Raw genomic sequence first — 20,241 nt, forward strand, 5'->3', positions numbered from 1 at the left:
TACGCCTGCGTGAACTTTAAGAGCAACGTCGGCGTCGTAAAATTTTTTCAGCAGCTACGTCGAATGCAGCGCAATATTCAGAATATCGATCGGACCGGAGGGATTCATGGACGAATATCCGTCAGGAGTGAAAAATACTTATACACCATGTATGGACTAAAAATACTTATACACCATGTATTATATATATATATATATATATATATATATATATATATATATATATATATATATATATATATATACTCTGAATAAATAATTAATTATACAACCTATGTACACGCGTATCTTACTGACAAATCTACTTATCTCTACATACTCTTCTATACTGCTACTCAATCGAAATAAATGTACATGTATTTTTTTTCATATAGCAATCGAGAAAGTACTGCACAAATATACACGTAGCGTACGGTACGATGAACGGGTATATGTATATAATCGTTATTATCATCATATTCGTGTAAGGTCAATAACAACAACAAAAACAACAATAATAATAACAAACAACGAATGAATTTGTGTACACCAGTGCAGAGCTGTAAGCCATCATTGACGCTTTACTGTAGTTTGATTACCGGTATTGGTTCAGTAAACCTCCTCTAAGTCAGACATGGCCAACTCGGACTTTCGACTAACTCGCACAAAAAAGAAATGATTTTTCACAGTGGGATCATTAATTTATTACGTACGCATAAAATTTGAATTTTTCAACCCCCCTCCCCCTCTGTACGCAGAATTGGCCAATTTTTCATATACATTAAGCATTACGGTACGCAATTGTACTGACCCCTCCCCCTCCCCTAATGCGTACGTAATAAATGAATGATCCCACTCCTAACGTATTTTCCTATCCTTAACTCGGGACTTCGCTTTCCCTAGACCAATTTTGCCAGTCCCAGTTTGTCCGAGTTAGGCGAGGTTTACTGTAAAACGGAAACACTCTATGGTTTCAGAGATTTTGGAGACCTGAGGCCAGTTGCTTAGTCACGGCTTAGATAAAGACCAGTCTAAGACCAACTTAGTTCCGTAGCCAATGTAATAATTTAAGACCAAACTTAAGATTTAAGACCAGTTTTGGACTTAAGCCACAACTGTGCAACCAGCCCCAGCTGGATAATTGAGCTATTTTCTTTATATATATTCAGACAATGTAATGCGAAAGAAAAGACAACAGTTTTTCAGACGATGAGCTGCTGATGGCTTACTGGTAACTGGAAAAAATTCAGATACTTCAAAGATGGGCGGGACGCAAATATTTCAAATGTACCTGCTTTATAAATGAATAATACTGTTATGATCATTATTACACTATCGTCTTCGGTTGTTGAACAGTACTGCCTGTAGTTATTTCGAGACAAACATGATATCGGGCCTATATAATCTATAGAATCATGGAAAGGGCTATCAGAATAATATCATATCGCATCGTGTATGAGCCTTCAAAATTTTCTATCCATTATTTCCAAATGAAATGATAGCACGCGAGAGAATTATCACTGTAGCAATGATCTGTATATGCATATATTTTCCTAACACGGAAATTAATACATTGTTTGATTAACAAGTGTGGAATTCAGCATTTGTCAGATCTCTTAAAACATAATCCAAAATGGCCGGCATTATCGATGAGCAATGATATTTACAAAACTCTTTGAGATAGGGAATCAGCTATAAATCATAATCTCGAGTTGCAGAACCTCACAGAAAACATGGCCGTCCTAACAAATTCACGATGACATTGTAAACTTGCAACCTTTTGATGGATAGCGGAACTCAATGCGTACTTAATCAATTGAACCTGTGCATAGTGGAACTCAATGCGTACTTACCGGTAATCAATTGAACCTGAGCAATAAGCTATTGACTTATGGCGCGTTATGTAGAACAGTTTTAACTTAAACCCTCCAGCTCTAAGTTAACTCAATTCGACAATGAATCAGGTAACAGGGGAATAGGAATAGGGGATTGCCACCAAACCCTTGCTCATTTACCTTTATTCTCTTCATGTCATTCAAGACTGAAAGCAGTTACAGCTATTAACATTCCTACGCCCCTGATGGGTTCAAGTTATACTGGCCTATATACTGACAATAGCTGTCACAGTTAAAGCCATATATTGAGGTTACTCGTTTTAGATTGAGTCTATTCTAACCTGCATCATTAAGTAAATGAATCCATCAGTTCAGCCATTCTATTCAAAGATTACTAAGTCTCAAACATGATTACAAAAATAAGATACTGATTCACCTTACAAGAAAAAGTAATAATACACATATTGCAGTTACCAGAATAAAATATTCTTTTCAGCTTATAGGAAAGGACAGAATGAAATAACTAGATTTTGCTATATTTTTTCCTCTATACAGATTACGATGAAATTAAGTAGAAGAATACACAGTATTTTTGGCACACAAATATTACCTTGGTATTTACAAACGCACTGTATAAATGATATAGTATCAAACAGCTGAAGCTTGTGGGTTAGATGGAAGCAGTTATTCATTTGGACTGGTATATATTTGCCTATGAAATACACGCAGCAATAATGACAGTGGTGAGATTGGTGCATAGTGACGAGTTGTCATTTTTGCACTGTAAAAAATCTCGATTTTTCATTTTCTCACATCGAAAATTTTCGAGAAAATATGAATATTCTATAGCCAAAAACTGCAGCCTTGGCCCTTACAATGGCAAACAGTGCTTAGTCGCCATGGTTGACAAGAAGCAACGGCATCGTAGTCTATAAAATTTACTACGTCCCATAAGAATAGGTTTCAATTGAATAGGAAAAAGATACATGCCCAAGTATCTTAAAAGATACATGCACATGTATACGTGCAAGACTGAAAGAATATTCTGCAGAAAAGCGAAATCGTTGTAAAATTTCACACATCCTCGAAAAGTATCACATTTTCTCGCCAATTTCACAGAAATTTCAACATAAAGAATTGTTCACGTTTTTCACATCAATCTCACCCCTGTTAACGACAGCTCCAAACCAAATTTTCTTGACCATTGATTCATCTTCTTTTTTTTCTAATACACGTAGATAAAGCTCGGATAAAGCCCCATAAATTCAGCCGTATTCATCGAAACTTTTAGTTTCGCTTTCAGCTTGAAATTAGTATAATTTCATTCACTAATATTAATAATTAATAACCTACATATCATTAAGTTTGAACCAGAATCGTATGATTTTTTCTCGAATGTGTAACGAGATCGGCAACAGTAGAAAAACTCGATCAAACGTTTTTTCACTTTCACATCGCTAGCTAACGATGGCACTTTGAACCGAAACTGTTTGAGATTGTAATTGACACAAGTCCTTTCCGTCGACAATCGACTGTCTTCTTTTGTAGTTGATACGACAGCTTTTTTTGCACTTACAGCAAAGTGTGCGGCCAACTCGAAAGCTTCATTCTTCGTCGTCTCGTGCACGCTTGGTATGTACTAGCGATTACTAACTACGTTAACAATGACCTAGATAAATTGCTAAACCATGTCACGGTTTAACCATGGTCTTCGTTTCGTATAGTGGCACCCTCTGTCTCTGAATCGGTCGTAATTACAGGAATATCCATGTGCACCGTGGTGAAGAACGCTATTTTTTCTCTGCAAGAAAGAACCAAAAATCGGACGATGAAGGAATAGATATCTGATGAAATTCGAAGTGAGATCCCAGGTTGAGGGATTTTAGCGATTAGCAATCAAAATTGTTGAACCCAAGAACTATTTGTATTTCTGTAAAAATCAACAAACTGCAGTTGCAGTAGTGCTCAACAATTTGAAACGCAATACCAACAAGGTATTACCCGTATCAAACCACAAAGATTCGTTTCGTAACGCTGGTTTATTTTCAATTTGTCAATTACTCCCAACGTCAGTTTCTATCTAAATTTTGCAACTGGCTACTTCCTACTACCAATGTTTTAAGTCTAGCAGCCACAGACATGCCCAGTAATATGGTAGGAAAATATTGTGAAACCTACTACACTATTAAACATACCTAAATGACATGACATCAACCTTCTGATTAGCAGACTGTATCTTCCGTAGTTTATGAACCTCCTTGTTAACCTTTTTCAGCAAACGATCGACTTTACGTTGATGAGTTGATGGAGGACTCTGGTCTTGCCTTTCACTCTAAAACACAAAATGAAATACAACCATAATAGCATTGATAGATAAACAGATCAAACCTATAGCTTCAGAATGAACGCATGTATTACGTACCAGGCTTTCAGCTTCCTGCAGCAATTCTAACAAACGTTCGTTCTCGGTAAACCAAGAAGGTAATTCACTTTGTCCTAAGATAAAAATCGAAATAAATACTAACGGGAATAGCTTTCCATATTTTGACTGAATATCTAGTCAGGCACCGAGCTCATGATCATGTTTCACGGCTATGGGTTCGAATTCGACTCTTAAAGAGTTACAACATTGAAAAAGAAACACAACCCTTGGGCCTTGCCCAAACATTGGTTTAAGATAACTGGTGGATAAATACCAAAGTTACAATGAATTTTTAATTGTCACTATGTCACACGTACCACTTTCTTTCGCTTGTCTCATTTTCTCGATCAATTCTTGAAGACGACCGATCTCATCTTTCAACTGGGTGAGTTTTGTTTGCGAAGCTTGTAAATCGAGTTCTAAATCGAGGCTTGTGCAAACTCTGTTTCGATCTTTCGGAGTCTTGAATCGATGCATTGTACACGGTGGCTACGAACAATAAATACATTGTCAAATATCAAGGTATATCTAAATCAAAGAATAAAATCCGCCCATGAAGGATAAGCTGCTCACTGTTTGGCAAATCATTTTACGTCTTCGTTATACGACGCCATGCCCAAGAGCACGAGTAATGAAATCAAGCGTCATGAGGCCAGGGGCGGGTGGATGCAAGTTCCGGACTGATACTGGATCCCTGCCAAGCGTGAGTGATGTATTTATCATCAGCGTAAATGACAATCACACAATTGATGATACACATACAAATGTATTCAAAAAGTGTTGGAAAATAAATATCAACGATTGTGGGATTTTCATCTAATATCCAACCAATCGTTTCACAACGCGTCAAATGATAAAGGCTTCTGAATTGTTGCTTGTAAATGGTCACAACTTCTTCGATGGCCTCGCACCTCTCAGGAAAAGAAATCTGCTAATAATGTCTTCGATGGTGCTCAGTAGGTTAAGCGATGAGAAAAATTGTAATATATGTCGACTCAAGTCAAAATTTTCAATTAATAATGAGCCAAGTTTCCAACAAAAACTTCGGAACTGAGGCTCATCTTGGTGCCATCGTTCCTACAGTTACATGAATTCAAAATTCCCAAGTTTTTCCCAAGAATTTCATGGGTGATATTCAGTTTTCCCAAATGGAAAATGTGGGGCCTTTGTAAAAATGAACAAATAGCGTCAGTTGACATTTTAGTGGTGACTGGTTGAAGGTGATTTCCAAGGGAAATCCCTGAAAAAAATTGCCCTCAGCAAATGCAATACGCGAATTGTGAATGAATTTCTCAAATATTTCCCTGATTGGAGGAAAATTTCTCATATTCCCAAATATTTCCAAACTGGGAATTATCATTTCTAAATTCCCAAACTTTTCCCAATTTCCCTGTTCTGTGTGAACGATGTGGTGCTTTGCTACAATTGTAAATTGTAGCCTGAGCGGTACTGACTTTCCCATATACGAATCATTCCAGATTTAAAATCTGTATTTGCGACTCATCGTGAAATCATAAAATACCTTTTTCCATCGTAAACTCCTTCGTTCTTTTGAATTACGTTGAAAGGGTCCTCGACGATACAGCGGTACTAAACTATCGCTGCCGCGACGATTCAGTTTGCAATGACCGTGTGCGTCACCGGCCGGCGAAAACGTCTGCGAACGTCGAATCGTACTCGAATGCATCGTGTCGTCCGCGTGTTTTTTCGACCACGACGTCGCATGCTGATAGTTGCGCTCCGTGTTCGTTTCTTTATCGCAGCGTTCGGCGTCCTCGTCGCGGTCCGAGTACTCCTCTTCGGAGAGGTCGCCGCCGTCCATATCGGCGTCGTCATCGGCGTCGTCGCTGTACTTGACCTCGTAACCGGACGGCAAATCGGCGGACGGAGAGTCCTACAATAATGTTAGATCATACCAATTCAAATGAACACAGAGTCGATCATTGACATACAGGATATGTCAGGGTACCTACAGATCGGTCATTCCCGGATTTAAGGAGTTTTAAAGGAGAAAATTTCAAATTTAGAGCAAATGTCCGCATCACTTTCATATCCAAATTACAGCAGACTCCTAAATCAGTACTGTTTATCTCAGTAAACCGTTAATTCGGTGGTGAAAAAATCCAGGCCTCAACTGCACTGATTTAAACGTAGTTTATTGTACAACTAAAAACATTTCTAATTGCTGTAAGAACTGAAACAGTTTGAAACTGTAGTACGTATGTATATTTTTGCAGTAAATTTATATACAGAATACTTGATCCCAATTGTCAACTCCGTTAATCCAATTAAGTCTGTAAATTTTACTAAAATCTATTTGGGAAACCTTCTATTACGTCGACTCTCAAGCCGATTGAATATTTACAGTCCCAACAAGTCCCAAACAAGAGATAATTTCCATATACGGGAAACTGAATTTATCGACCTGCAAGTATACAGTCAGCCCTCCTGGTATACAGCCTACGTAGACGATTTAGGATTTCAGGAGTATAGAGATGTGGGGATAATTTCGACTAGTTACAAAATAAGATGCAGATGTTATTGGAAATATCTGGTGTGTTCGGCGGCAGCGGTGGATAATCAAGGGACATTGATTGCATAGAGCAGCGGCAACAAAATGAAACATACCAATTCAGAAGAAACAATTTCCTCTGCCTCTTCATCATAAGGCCCTTCATCTTCAGCTTCATCTTGACTGCTCGTTACTTCTTCGCCATCGGGAGGACTGCCGCATTTATGACGTTCCATTTCATCTGGGTCTAAATAGACAATTACGATACTTATATCATGAACAAGACTACCTAACACGGTATCAAGAGAGGTCTAGAATAGATCGCGGTTTTTTATGCATATATTACTAAAATTGATGATATATACACCGAAACAAGGGTAAAGAAAATCGAAGGGAATTTTGTGTTCGAAATGTTGCTTGGTTATTTTTGAAAAAGTTTAAATAGTATACTGGCACTAAAATTTATCTTGATTGTGTTTAGTTTGTGTTAAATTTGGATCAATGGTTTCAAAAATGATAATCCCACAATTAGAAGTTGACTAAAATTGAAATAGTACGTAATACTGCCATACCCATATACAAGGGCCCAGTTTTATAGACTAGTTTTGACTTAACCTGAGGGGCTAACTTAATCGATTTGATTTCCCAATCGAGATAACCCTCAGGTTAGAGATGATCCTAGTCTATAAAACGGGACCCTGGATTATGGGTTATAATTAGCTTAAATTAGTCACAGATCACTATTCCAAGCTAACTGGTTCAAGGGTTAAGGGTTAATGATCAGGGAAATCATTAAGAAATAAATGTCTGTGAATAAATTGTGACTTTATTGAAATCAGTGAGTTTATTTATTGTTCATTGCATCAGTTTTAAGATTAGAAGATCATAATAACAAGAAGTTGTTTACCTTGATTTCTAGTAAGTGTAGATGGTTGTGATGATATGATAGTTGACTCATCGCTGCTCTCCTCTTTTAAACTAGAGATATGAGGATGCGACGACCGATGCGTTGAATCCTTGATATTTTCCGCCGATCCTGCCTCCGGCACGACAACACTTCTCTGTTTCAGAGTGGACGACGTCTTTAACGACTGGTCCATGCAACCCTGTACGGTAATTGAAATAAATGGTAGTGGCGCTCGAATCTGATCGATTAACGTCAGCGGTAATGGAGATTCTCACCTTTTCAGAAAGAGAATTTTGAGAACACACCGACGTTTGGCTGCCCATCGACGTGATCTGACAATCCGACTGCATGAACTTGAAACTGAGCACATTATACCAGCGCGTAAGGGTCACCGCAGGGTCGAAATCGGCAAGACTCACTTGAGCGCAGCCCTTCAAATATAAACAATTTCATAAATTATCATCCCGGGTAGGCACTTGTCTATCCTACGCTGTCGTGTTTGATAACAAGCTAATCATAATTAAAATGCCGGTAGAAAGTGATTACATAAGATACTCGGCCCAGCACTTTTGTCAGAAGGTAGGAAGGCTGTCCACTTTTGGGGACATTGTTATTGTGACACGATACTGTTGAGTGAAATTTGTTACTCAACAATGTTGTATCGCACCAACAACGGAAACAACATATTTTGTTGAAACAATAAAATAGGAAAAATGAAAGACAGCACATCAAATGAAACTTGGCTGCTTGTTGTCCGCAGGCAAAATGAGCAAACTATGAAGTACTACTTTCACATGAGACATTTTTAGGATGCATGCATTATGGACAGGCCTGTTATTTCCATTTTGGAGTAGTTTTCATCATTAATTGGAATAATTTGACAGGAGAAATAGTTATTTGATTGAAAATGAACTAAAAATCATTCTGATTTTGATAATTATGGTAGTAATTGAGGCTTTTAAAAAGAGTAGAAACTACTCTTAAATAGTAGTGGTAGAGTCAGGTCTGTATGAATCTGTTTGCACCGTTTATATTCGTCCAGTTGCCTGAAAAATGGACAGATCAAATCTATTGCAATCATTACTGAAGAGCTATCTCTAAATTCTTACCAAGCATTCTTCGTATGCTGTCGTGGATTGTAAGCACCATATATTAACTTGCAGTGTTTTCGTGAACAGTCTATTTTCCGGGATGTTCACGCGGAAACTGTGGTTGAATTTCGGGCAGTTTAAATTTCCCGATGGCAGAGTTGTAAACACATTTTGACCCGGTGGCGAGGGAAGCAACGCTGTTTTTATACACCTGAAAAATTTGAAGTAGAAATTAGATAAATATGCAGCAATAGCCATTTTTTCTGTACGGAGTTGAACTCATCATATTCCAGGGACTGAAAGGTAAACAAATTTTGATCATCTGGTATTCGAGCTTCATATTCAAGCTGGTACTTGATTAACCCTTTCATTGCTGACTCATTAATTCCCGAAAGTGCTGGAGATAATCTGAAAACTGTAAGAAATTCCACCCCAGTGCATATAACAGGAATACCACTATAATGTCTACACAGCGATCCTTCCTTGGGCACTTATATTTCATCATGTTTGATAGGTCTTTCCATCTTTCAGTAGAGATAAAAGGTTATTACTAATAACATCAATATACCGTGATGCAGTGTACTAACAAAATCCATCGCCGATTCATACACAGCACTGAATGGGTGAACTTTAGCCAATGAAGAATGGATGATTACGGTTGGTGCAAACAGTCTCCATACCGTAACGCAGAAGACGTCACTTCAGATTCAGTTTAACCAATGTTTCAATAAAAACGGACAATTTTTTCTGCGATTTCAGTGAGACTTGTTCAATTAGAATCGATGGGTCTTTCATGTGATCCTAATCACCCGAAACAGCCACATAATTTTAATTGATCAGTAATTCGTATTGGCACCTATCTTGTTGAAGTATATTCAATATTTATTTAATATTCATAAACTGAATACTTCCTCATACACGGCCATTTTCATACGGCTATGTCAGAGCAAGGCCATGTAAACATTGAAGATGTATTTTCAATGGTATGCCAAAATAATCTAGGACAGCAAATTTTATTTCAAGAAGTAACAAGAGTCCATGGACCTTGAGACTTCCTCAAGAAAATTGGAAGTTTCAGATAGTTTGGGAAAATGAACAAGAGGCAGGCTGGGGCGGTCAACGTGGCTTAATCTATCAAGTTTAATTGTTTTGCTACAATGTACACTACAGAATGCAGTTCTTCAAAAGTTGGTAAAAGATGGTTTCATGTAATTGATACTCTCAGCAACTTTAAAGCATTTAGCCCCAATCGTTTTTTCATTATCTGTTCACACAACCTTTACTCATATAAACTTACACTTGTGAATTTTCAGCCATGGGTAATGCTGCCAGGTTACGAGCTTGCTCTATTCCAATGATCAGTTGTTTTTCAAATTGCTCATATCGTAATTTCACTTGGACTTGCGCGCATTCCAAATTCAGCACCAATACGTCGTCTAAAGCACCAGGTCTAGACAAATAGGAGATTTTAGGCACCATAAGCAATCACATATTAGAAATAATATATCTATTGCCTTTTTTTTTCGCTAAGAAATTATCTTGAAACAACCCTTAAAGATAATCAAGAGAATCAACTTTCATTTGCCTCAGCATTTGATGGGTATAAGTCATTCTAATAAATCCATAGGGCCTCTATACAGTCAATCTCGCTTAAGTTCATTGGATCGTCCCCTTTCTTTGGATGCAGTCCCAGCATGTATTTCTATCATCATTGGAATTAGTCATCAACTAACTGAGAGTGACTGTATCATCGTAATCTTTTCTTCCTTTCAAAACTAGTAAATCTACTCAGTAAATCTAAAACAATCCATTCAGGATTCTGTATCACATTAAGTTAAACTCAAGTTTTATGTTTCAGCCACTATTTGTCATTGTTCTATATTTTTTCGAGGGGGATAACAATTCAAACTTTTTTCAAACCGTAGCATACACTAACTCGTAACATATTTCTTCGACATCACTTACCGGTTGATACTGGCTTCGAATACGCCGCTATCGCCGGCTACGGACTCGTCGCTGACCGCGGCCGATACGCTGCGAGTCGTCAAACCGCCCGACATATTATTGCACACTCCCGAACTCGTTTCGCTGATCGGGCTCAACGGTGGCAGATTACTGGGCTCGGCGTCGCCGCCGCCCGACGGCTGCTTCTGACGTAAGACGCCCGTCATACAAACACCGGAATCGATGCTATCCGGAGTCAACGGAGAATGCGGCGACACAGATTTCACCGGAGTATTACTTATATTGTTATTATTACTAACCGCTTGTGCGTTCGCGTGATTATTGAAATCAACGTTACTACTAGAACCGGCCGCCGTGTTCTTCGCCGATAATTGCAATTCCATAAATTGAGATTGTAATGAGCATTGTTCCGTGTTGTTTTGGTCCGCGGTGCCGGCGCGCTGTTGCACGACCATCGTCATGTGCTGTTGATAAGTCGGCGGCGGTCCGATCTCGAGCGGCGACACCGGCGGCGATATCGATGCTTGCGACGACGGGGCCGGCGCGACGGTCAACAAGCCGCGATCAGCGATCGGCTGTATCGCCAACGATATCGGTTGCCGCGCGACGACATTGAATTGTTCGTCCGGCGTCGCGGACGTCGTTTGCAGTTCATTGATCGGCGAGATGCTGTGACCCTGCAGCACGTGGTAAATACGATTCATATCCTGTATGTTCGTATCCGTTTGATGATGCTGTCCGTAAATATCGGTGAAACTAAGAGAACTCTGTGAACCTTTACTGCTCGTCGCCGACAATGAACCGAGCGAACCGAGACTCGATCCAGATGACGCCGATAACGTACTCAACGATAAACTGAAAGATTAGAGAAAAATGTTCAGACACCAAAACAACAACATACGAATACGTTCGACAATTCAACCGAATGCAGATAAAATTCTTTTGCTCAATTTATCTAATGCTTGTTTGGTTTATCTTATCAGAGTTCGATAATTTGTCAATACGATTCCAATTACAATGACACGAGATAGCTAACGAGAAAAATCGAACGATAGTTTTACCTGCGAAGTTGAGTCTCGAGGAAAGTTTGCGCTTTAATCGCGTCCTCGAGTTTCTTACGAATCAACGCTTTCGTTTCTTGTACCTTTAACCTAAAGTAGGAAAACAGGTGATGTTATCGAAAATGACATCTGAGCACCTAGCAGCTGCTCGGATGTTACTTCTCCCCAGGGAAAGATGACTGGTACATGAATAGAGTTAAAGGCTAGGGGTAATAATACCAAGTTTGGAGCGCACTTAAACAGACTCTAGTTTGGATGCCTGCACTATATAAATGACAGTTATTATTAATGCATCATTGAGGGTTACCTGTCATTAGTGATGGTGTAGACCGGTTGCCCTAAAGGCTCGCTTTGTTGACAGCCGCAGAGTCAGCGGTGTTGTAACAAAGGGCACTGCTCAGGGTTGGTCAGGGTATAGTATAAATAGTGTAATGATTAAAAGATTTGATCAGAATAAATTTCAGCTTGCATGAAGAAAGACTTGTTTTACGTTTGCTTTCTACAGCGTACGTTTGTCTGTACGGGTATTTTAGCGTCAGAAATTGTGAGTTAAATTGGCAAACATCTCAGCCAATCGATGCAGATATCTTCGAAATTTCAGATATTACGACAATCAGTGAAAAACTGGAGCTTGCTTCACTTCACAGAATTAGTCAAAACAATACAATTCTGAGGAAATATTAAGTTTTTGGGTGAGAGTCTTCTCGATTAAAATTCAGGTTTTCTTTTTACCTTTCCGCAATTTGCCGACTCGACATTTCCATCGCGGTGTTTAAATCAAGCTCTAACTGATGAATTTGTGCCAGCACATTCGCATCATCTCGTCGTCCTTTCATTGTCATACCTCGTAATTCTCTTAATAACTGCTCTTTTTCTTGTATCAACAACAATCTGAAATATCATTTCACATGACTCGTCTACTACGGATCTGATTATCGGAAAAATTACCAGGCATGCTTCAACAACTTATAATATACTAGTTGCATGGTTCCCACAGTTACATGAATTAAAAATTCCCAAGTTTTTCCCTAATATTTCATTGGTGATTTTTCAATTTTCCCAAATGGAAATGAACAGATACCATCATGCTGAAGTCGACATTTTAGTGGTAACTGGTAGATAAAGGTGGTTTTCAAGGGAAATCGCTGAAGAAAGTTGCCCTTGGCAAATGCAACACGTGACATGTAATGAATTTCCCAAATATTTCCCTGATTTGAGAAAATTTTTCAAATTCCCAAATATTTCCAAACTGGAGATTAATATTTCATAATTTCCAAGTTTTTCCCAATTTCCCTGTTCTGTGGGAACCATGTAGTTGGGGTAACGATTGTGAGAGTTCAGCTGCTTTATCATTTGACAAAAATTGCTGAACAATGTTAGTAAACTTTTGAAGAAATAAGAATAATGCTTCGTCGAAAATCTGAGAAAATTGGTACGAACCGATCTTTATCCGATTCCGATTGACCGGGAATAATTTGCTGTTCTATTTTCGCCAACTCCACCCAGTGGTTGTTAACGTTTTTCTTGGCTTCGTCATATAAAAATCCCATACGAGCGATTTCCGCTAACCTCGCACCGCTAGACAAACCCTGTAAATATAGACGCCAGAATGTTAGAGTAAATTCAACATTATTTTCCAACAGATTCAACTACGGTGAAAGCTAGTAGAAGAACATCATGATAACCATAAACATTTGACTGCATCAAACCTAGGATTTGAATTTAACTGCCAAATTTAAGGCAAAAATTAGTCGAGTATGCATTAGTTTCCAGGGTTTCCCTAATTAAATTGGCGCAGATGATAACGGGGGGATCTAGGATCTGATTTAGGGAGGGGTGCACCCATGAAAATATAATCAAACGGGCGCCCCAAAAGAAGCTTATTGGGAAACATTAACTCATTTTTTGAAATACAGAGAGTAAGCTTACGAACTTAAAGCTCTTTGGGTATCATTTCAATATTTTTCATTTTCCTGTAACATTTCAGGGCAACTACGGTAGACTCTTTTGCCTTTTTGCTCACCTTCTGGAATTCGCCCATCATGGAAATTAAATATATATGTTCAGATGATGAATGGCACTTTGAAATGAGCACTGACTTATTTGGGCGTAGTTATCCGATCCCAGACCAGGTACATTATGACAGTCCTCGAAGGGTTAAATATTGAAGAACATACTTTGACCCGGTAATTCAAAAGTAAACACGGAACCGCAGAGGTTTTACTTACGTCTCCGGACAAATCCGTCTGTGAAGCCATGTTACTTTTCTCACACGGCAGTGAAAGTGTTGAGACATCGGGTGATGAACCGCTCTGTAGTTTATTCATTAAAATATCATCCTTTAACTTGGCAAGAGACTGGAAAAGATTTCAACAAATCCGATTAGAATAAGATCTTGGTGAATTTTTTTTGCAATAATCAACGTCAATTATTCAATCATTCGGAACATGCATTCAACAATCAGGCGCATCTAGACCCAATTCCACAGTCCTGTGTTCAATATTTGACTCAGAGCAACTCATTGAAAATGAACTTATTTCAACTCGGAGTTAACTCTTATCTCACAACGGTGGAACCGGGTCCAGGCAATCATCTTTGAATACTAACATGCATTAGATTTTGTTTTTCTTTTTGACCGGATATCAATGACTTCTGAATGCATTTGATACGTTCTCGAATCTCTTGGGCTTCATTGATGTTGTACATACTAGCTTGCCCGGACATCTTCTCATCAACTCTGCAAATACACGAAAAATCAATAATCAATACCAATAAAGTTAATTACAGGTGGTGAAATGGTATCCAAATGAGGAAGTGGGCGATCCCATTAGATCCCCTTGATTGCCACCGCAACATTGCTACATGACGAATCCTCCTTATTACGGAGATCGGGAGAAAGGTCTTTCCAACCTGCAAATATGAAAATGGTGGTTTTTTCAACCACAGAAAATTACGATTAGTTAGGTTATGCATTGTATACCATGGTAGGTAAGGGATAGGTAACAAGTAGTAAAATAGGTTAGCAATGGCATCTAACCTCGATGGTTCAAGTGGCTTGAGCTTTGCACTAGTACCGAGGTTCTTTTGATGTCGAATCCCAATTTTCATTGTTATTACTTAGAATTACCTAAGTACTGTGCGACTTGGAATTGGGAGTTAGAAAAGATTGCACAACCGATGTGACAGCATTAACTAACCATGCATCACTGATAAATGCCTTACAGCAAAGTACGGGAAGTAAGCACCACGAGCTATTTTTTAGCTTAGAACTTTAAACTTTTCAATTCATTCGCCGTGAATCTAGTAGGAGCATTTTAGAATGTATCTCCTACCCATACAGACCATGAAGGATCTTGGAAACTTGGATAACCTTTGCCTGAAGATGCTACTGAAGATGTTCTGTACCCATGGAGCCACAGGTATTGACACACCCTCCCCCAGGGATTCAAACCTGATGGCATCGAGACTCGCCACGGTACAAAACCTTGCCACACTACAACGATTCTGCAGCTTAGATGATGGGATTATGAGCCAATCAAAAATGACATTTTATTTCAGCCAGTTTTTTCCATTTTGTTTATTCAAATTTGTCTCAGCAATTATACAACAGGCAATCTGATTGGTGCCGCATGTACCTGCGCACCCGGTCTAGTGTGGCATGGTTTTGTGCCTTGGCTGAGTCTAGCGATGCCACCAGGTTCGAATCCCTGCTGAGGAGGATGCAGGTAACAAAACTTTAGGAAGCAAGCGAAAATGTAGTTCTATGAGAAATATGTTCCTCACGCGGGAGTAGGGAGTCGCATTTCCAAGCTACTGTACGTTAATCACGCACTGTGTTCCAACTGATCAACAGGCCGCAGATGCCTGAAATATGTTTATAACCTTTGTCCTTCGTACATGCAGATACCTATCAACGTGCAAAGATCACTTCAGCGACCGCTGCATTAAATCATGAAAAGATTTAACAGAATATGTATTTGACTTTCAGTATGGCCTATAATTACCTCTCACGAAGAAAGACAGGTAGTAAAGTAAAGTATCCCGACTAGGCATACGTGTATATTTCTATTATTTGTCTAAGCCTGATTTACACAACTGAAAAGTGGAACGACATAAAAAGTAGATCAGTTTTTGAAATGCATCGATGCAAATGAAATGGTTAAACGCAAATATTTATGCGAGGAATGTGTTGATCTTGGCACAGATTCTAGAGTGAAAGGTATGAAAACATATACGGCATTTAAACAGGACAAAAATACGATTCTCGATATTTCAGAATAGAACGTCAAATTGTAAATGAAGTTTACAACGTTATCGTCATATTTCACATTACAAATATTTATTGTTTGAAATCACCGACAGTCGCTGTCTGGTCACCCTCTATTTTTGACTGTTCTGTTCCATTCTAAAGCATCTGTGATAGTAGAAATGATTCTTTTTTCTACTTTTTATTTCATCAGCCATACTCCCGAGTAGACCGAATCTAAAAAAATCATCGATTTTCCTTTCTTTCTTGAAATTTCTTAACCCCGGCAAATTACTCAGCTTTGTCGGATTACTCAGCATTGTAAAATTGAGGAAAGTTTTCTGCCATTTTTATCCAACACATTATAGGGCCTAGTCACTTCTAATTTTAAATGCAACATTCGACTTTTAAACATTAACCAAGTGTCATCATTCGATATGAGCAACAAGTTCGTTTTATTCTTTCGAAGAACGAGATACCGGTTAGCGGGTTACTCACACGTACACCGGTAAAACCATAAATAATACCTTACGCATAAAGGTTACGGAATTTTTCGAAAAAAAATAAGTCACTGGTACCCTGGTTACCATCAGAATGTTGGCGATTTGCTAGTGATATATATATATATACAAACAAGTCTCACAGAAAACAAAACAAGGAGAATAGCCGAATAATGTCTGGAATTTGAAAACGTTATCTGCGAAGGGTAAATTCCAACCTGGGAAATCATGTCAAGGGTATTTAAGGGAATAGTATAGACGGGTAGTTGTAAGGAATTCACAAACATATAATGTATCCGTGTGTGCCTGCACCAGTAACCTCTCGGTAAATCAAATGAACCGCAGAATTCCAGCATTATATCAGATAGGGATGATCCATTCCTTATTACACGTGGATAATTTTGTAGAAACATTCCGGTTCCTTTATACCGACAGTGACGTCGCCACAGGTTCGACACGATTATCGGACCCGGTAATGAAAAACATGGTCCTATTGAAAATTCCGCAACGGTTTTTATTCATCCTGTCTTTAGAATACATGAAAATGCATGTGGATGCCTCAGGTTTTTCAAAATCTTATGGTGAAGGAACCCCAGGCCCCCAGCAAGGGATTCATGACTACGGTGCTCGCCTTTGCTTAAACCCAACGTATGCCCTTTTCCTGTCTGACCAGTGGGAAAATGAAGGATACATCACTGACCGGTATTCATAAATTTATCGATTCTGTAAATCTTTTTAACCATGCAATTAAAATCTTACTGAAGTTTATCTAGGGCTTAAGAGTTTACCGCTTATGCTGGTATCAGGGTTGCATTACATATCGAAACCTTCATTAACTTTATAATCAATGAGTCAAATCATTTCAATTCACTTTAGATCAGGCTCTGACATTAACCTCACCATTGTACATAGGCTTTATCTTTAAACCTAGAACTCATTGTATTATTGCAAAGGAGCGATTGATTGTCTGACTGTGAGCTATAGATGAAATGATATTCCCGCAAAATTAAGCCAGGTTCACCGATCCCCAACAGTCAGGACACATTCTTCAACTAAAATCCTATGTCCTAGTAATATGGTCCTAAGTCAGTACCAACAAAAAACTTCAGACGGTTCCATGCATCTGGAATTTCTAAATTTTCTCGCGAAAGGCTCATAATTCCGGCTCTAATTTGCCTATAATGGATTGCCGCTAGATCCGTACCTTAGACTAAATCATTTTTAAAAGAATTTGACGCACGCATCTAAATTTTGCAAAGATATTTTACCAACCATTTCTGCGTGGTGATTTTACTCATGTCCCAAAGAAGGTATTAAGGATACTTACTGAGATAAAGTATCGACTCCCTGTTGTTTGTATTGCATTTCGGCGCGGATTTGTTCAATTTCGCGTTTCAAACGAGACACACGGTTTTTAGCCAGCGCTACGTCGGCCTTCAGCAAATCAGGATCATACTTCGTACTACCAACACTCGAACATGAGTTTACTACAAAAAATAAAAATAGATCAATGAATTTTTGAAAGGTTTGAGACTTTTTTTTACAGGGCAATAAACTCAATGTTGTTGAAATCTGGTCCAAATGCAGAGCTATGCACACTCGCACCCGCGCGCACGCACGCACGCGCGCGCACACACACACACACACACACAAATCAGTTGAATTTCGCCATTGCATTAAACTTAACAGATGGGCAGTGGATGAATTGTGTCTACTCAATAGATTTCCAACCATTTCAATTTCAACCCGAAAAACTCGTAAAATTAATGAAACGCATTTCTTCTAATATCGCCACATTCAACACATGAATGAAACATATTTCATTTCCTAGAGTTCTATTGCGCGAGGAGGGTTCTTATGAATTCAAATGAAAACAATACATCGAATCGGACGAAATAAATAAATCATATCGGAAAAACGTTGTTACTATTCGTTGACATGGTAACCGGGTCCTCCGGGAGTAAGTTTAGCCGTCGAGTGGAGACGAGAGGCAAAAGAGAACTATTCAATCAAATGGGATAAAGTTGTTTTTCACCCGTGTTAATTAAACATCCGTTCAATCGAACGAGCGAATAATTTCTTCTTCATAATGAATAACGCGGGTTGAAATTTCGAATTGACTCCCGAAGAACCTGAACATTATTTCTAACAGTAACAATCGAGCACTTTTGCCTCGGGCAAAAAACCAATTTTATCGCAGGTCAAAGTATTGTGTTTGAATGCTAAACTGGTTCTGTAAGCTCACCTCGCTTACCATAGCATTGTTTTGATAGTAGCTGAATTCACACTAGGATTCCAGTATGGTACTAAGCGTTCACACTAGGAAATTATTCGAGGCCTATTCGCGGCTTATTCAGTTCCGTACTGAAATACGCGGCTTATTAAGCGCGCAATGCAATTCCGCGTTGAAAACTAGATCTCAGTACGGAACTGAGCTGGCCACGTATTTTCTGTAGTGTGAACGCAGATTCAGCACTTAGGTAGCCGCGAATACAAAACACTAAACACTAAACACTAATTACACCGGGGGGGGGGGGGGGGCTGGCTGTGTAAGCGCCGCATTTTGATGAATTCGGCACCAACAAAGTACGGTACTTCATAAGCGACGAAACAAGTGTGAATGTGGCTAGTATTTGTACCCTATAGTATTGTTACAAGAGTGAGTGATTTACGTGTGGACGCGGATTCTTATTAGGCATGGACCGAATATGACTCGGGCCTTGTACGGACCAGTTTGAGCCACGCCAAATTGATTCCACGTGATCGTGGCTTCAACTTGTCTACTTACAACTTGTGCGTGAGGTTTTCCATCCATTTTGAGTGAGGGTTTCGTTCAGATGTAGGTACTCATCCTGAGCGAGTGTCAACCTCTGTTGTTTCACGTTATAAATCTCTTTTTTGGCCTGAAAATAACAATTGACAATTTCAAAAGTCTTTACATCCAGGCCGATCTCTATAGCATCATTTCCAGCATTAATAGGTACCCATATTGTGATATAGGCCCTAAATGGCCTTACTAGCTTAAGAAATGATAGCACCGAAATCTAACTATGACAAAAAAAAACTCGCCGTCTGTTTACAGAAAACGACCAAGAAATGATACATATACGATCCTAACCCCTCCATAAGATTAGATTAATTATCAAATCTGGATTAATCAAGTAAGCCAACAAAATCAGCCCAGTCACTTGTCGGTTCATGGCTTGACAGATGATTGCTTGAACCGCATTCAAAATTTCATGTACTTCGATTTAAGAAAAAAAAAAAAACATATGTAATTTTCGCATGTCAGTCATTTCTCATTGTTTTTTCAAACTTGATATAAATATTGATATTAACCCAGAACCTTATTAAAAAAAAACCTGTTCCCAACAACCACTTCAAAAGCGAAGAAGTATCCAGGATAGGAAGCCTATCCCTCGCACGAAATCCTATACACCCAAATATCCTGAATTAACAGGATGAATGTTCTAATTTTCATTTCATCACAATCATCAGTGTTAAGTTCAAGAAAGAGACATTTCAGATTCTACTTCAGGCCTACATTCTTTTAGAGAATGATGAACATTTTAGCGGATTTAAACACAGAGTACACCTGGAAAGTCGTCTCTCGTGTGTGCTGGGCTTTATACGCCCACCGAAAAATATGCACCTCTTCCATAAAATGTACTTCTGGAATTGCCGACTAATGGGGCTCCGTCCACTAACAGAGGGTGAAAACAG

General features: G+C 38.8%; 1 protein-coding gene across 1 annotated transcript in view; it reads right to left on the reverse strand.

The window, feature by feature from the left end:
* Window positions 1-250: 250 nt before the first annotated feature.
* The window catches only part of LOC141905588 (protein KIBRA-like), a 31,565-nt gene continuing 11,574 nt past the window's right edge, over window positions 251-20,241 (reverse strand). Inside the window, exons 4-21 of the mRNA XM_074794520.1 lie at window positions 19,307-19,421; window positions 17,846-18,005; window positions 14,380-14,509; window positions 14,001-14,129; window positions 13,213-13,361; window positions 12,505-12,663; window positions 11,773-11,862; window positions 10,712-11,566; window positions 10,044-10,196; window positions 8,765-8,957; window positions 7,931-8,086; window positions 7,656-7,854; window positions 6,865-6,995; window positions 5,759-6,130; window positions 4,554-4,725; window positions 4,237-4,310; window positions 4,010-4,146; window positions 251-3,615 (exon numbers count right to left, since the gene is read on the reverse strand). Coding sequence (XP_074650621.1) covers window positions 3,513-3,615; window positions 4,010-4,146; window positions 4,237-4,310; window positions 4,554-4,725; window positions 5,759-6,130; window positions 6,865-6,995; window positions 7,656-7,854; window positions 7,931-8,086; window positions 8,765-8,957; window positions 10,044-10,196; window positions 10,712-11,566; window positions 11,773-11,862; window positions 12,505-12,663; window positions 13,213-13,361; window positions 14,001-14,129; window positions 14,380-14,509; window positions 17,846-18,005; window positions 19,307-19,421 — 3,477 coding nt within the window. The 3' untranslated portion in view covers window positions 251-3,512. The remainder of the gene's footprint in view (window positions 3,616-4,009; window positions 4,147-4,236; window positions 4,311-4,553; window positions 4,726-5,758; window positions 6,131-6,864; window positions 6,996-7,655; window positions 7,855-7,930; window positions 8,087-8,764; window positions 8,958-10,043; window positions 10,197-10,711; window positions 11,567-11,772; window positions 11,863-12,504; window positions 12,664-13,212; window positions 13,362-14,000; window positions 14,130-14,379; window positions 14,510-17,845; window positions 18,006-19,306; window positions 19,422-20,241) is intronic.

The sequence above is a fragment of the Tubulanus polymorphus genome, chromosome 5 (assembly GCF_964204645.1).
Source record: "Tubulanus polymorphus chromosome 5, tnTubPoly1.2, whole genome shotgun sequence".
NCBI lineage: Eukaryota > Metazoa > Nemertea > Palaeonemertea > Tubulaniformes > Tubulanidae > Tubulanus > Tubulanus polymorphus.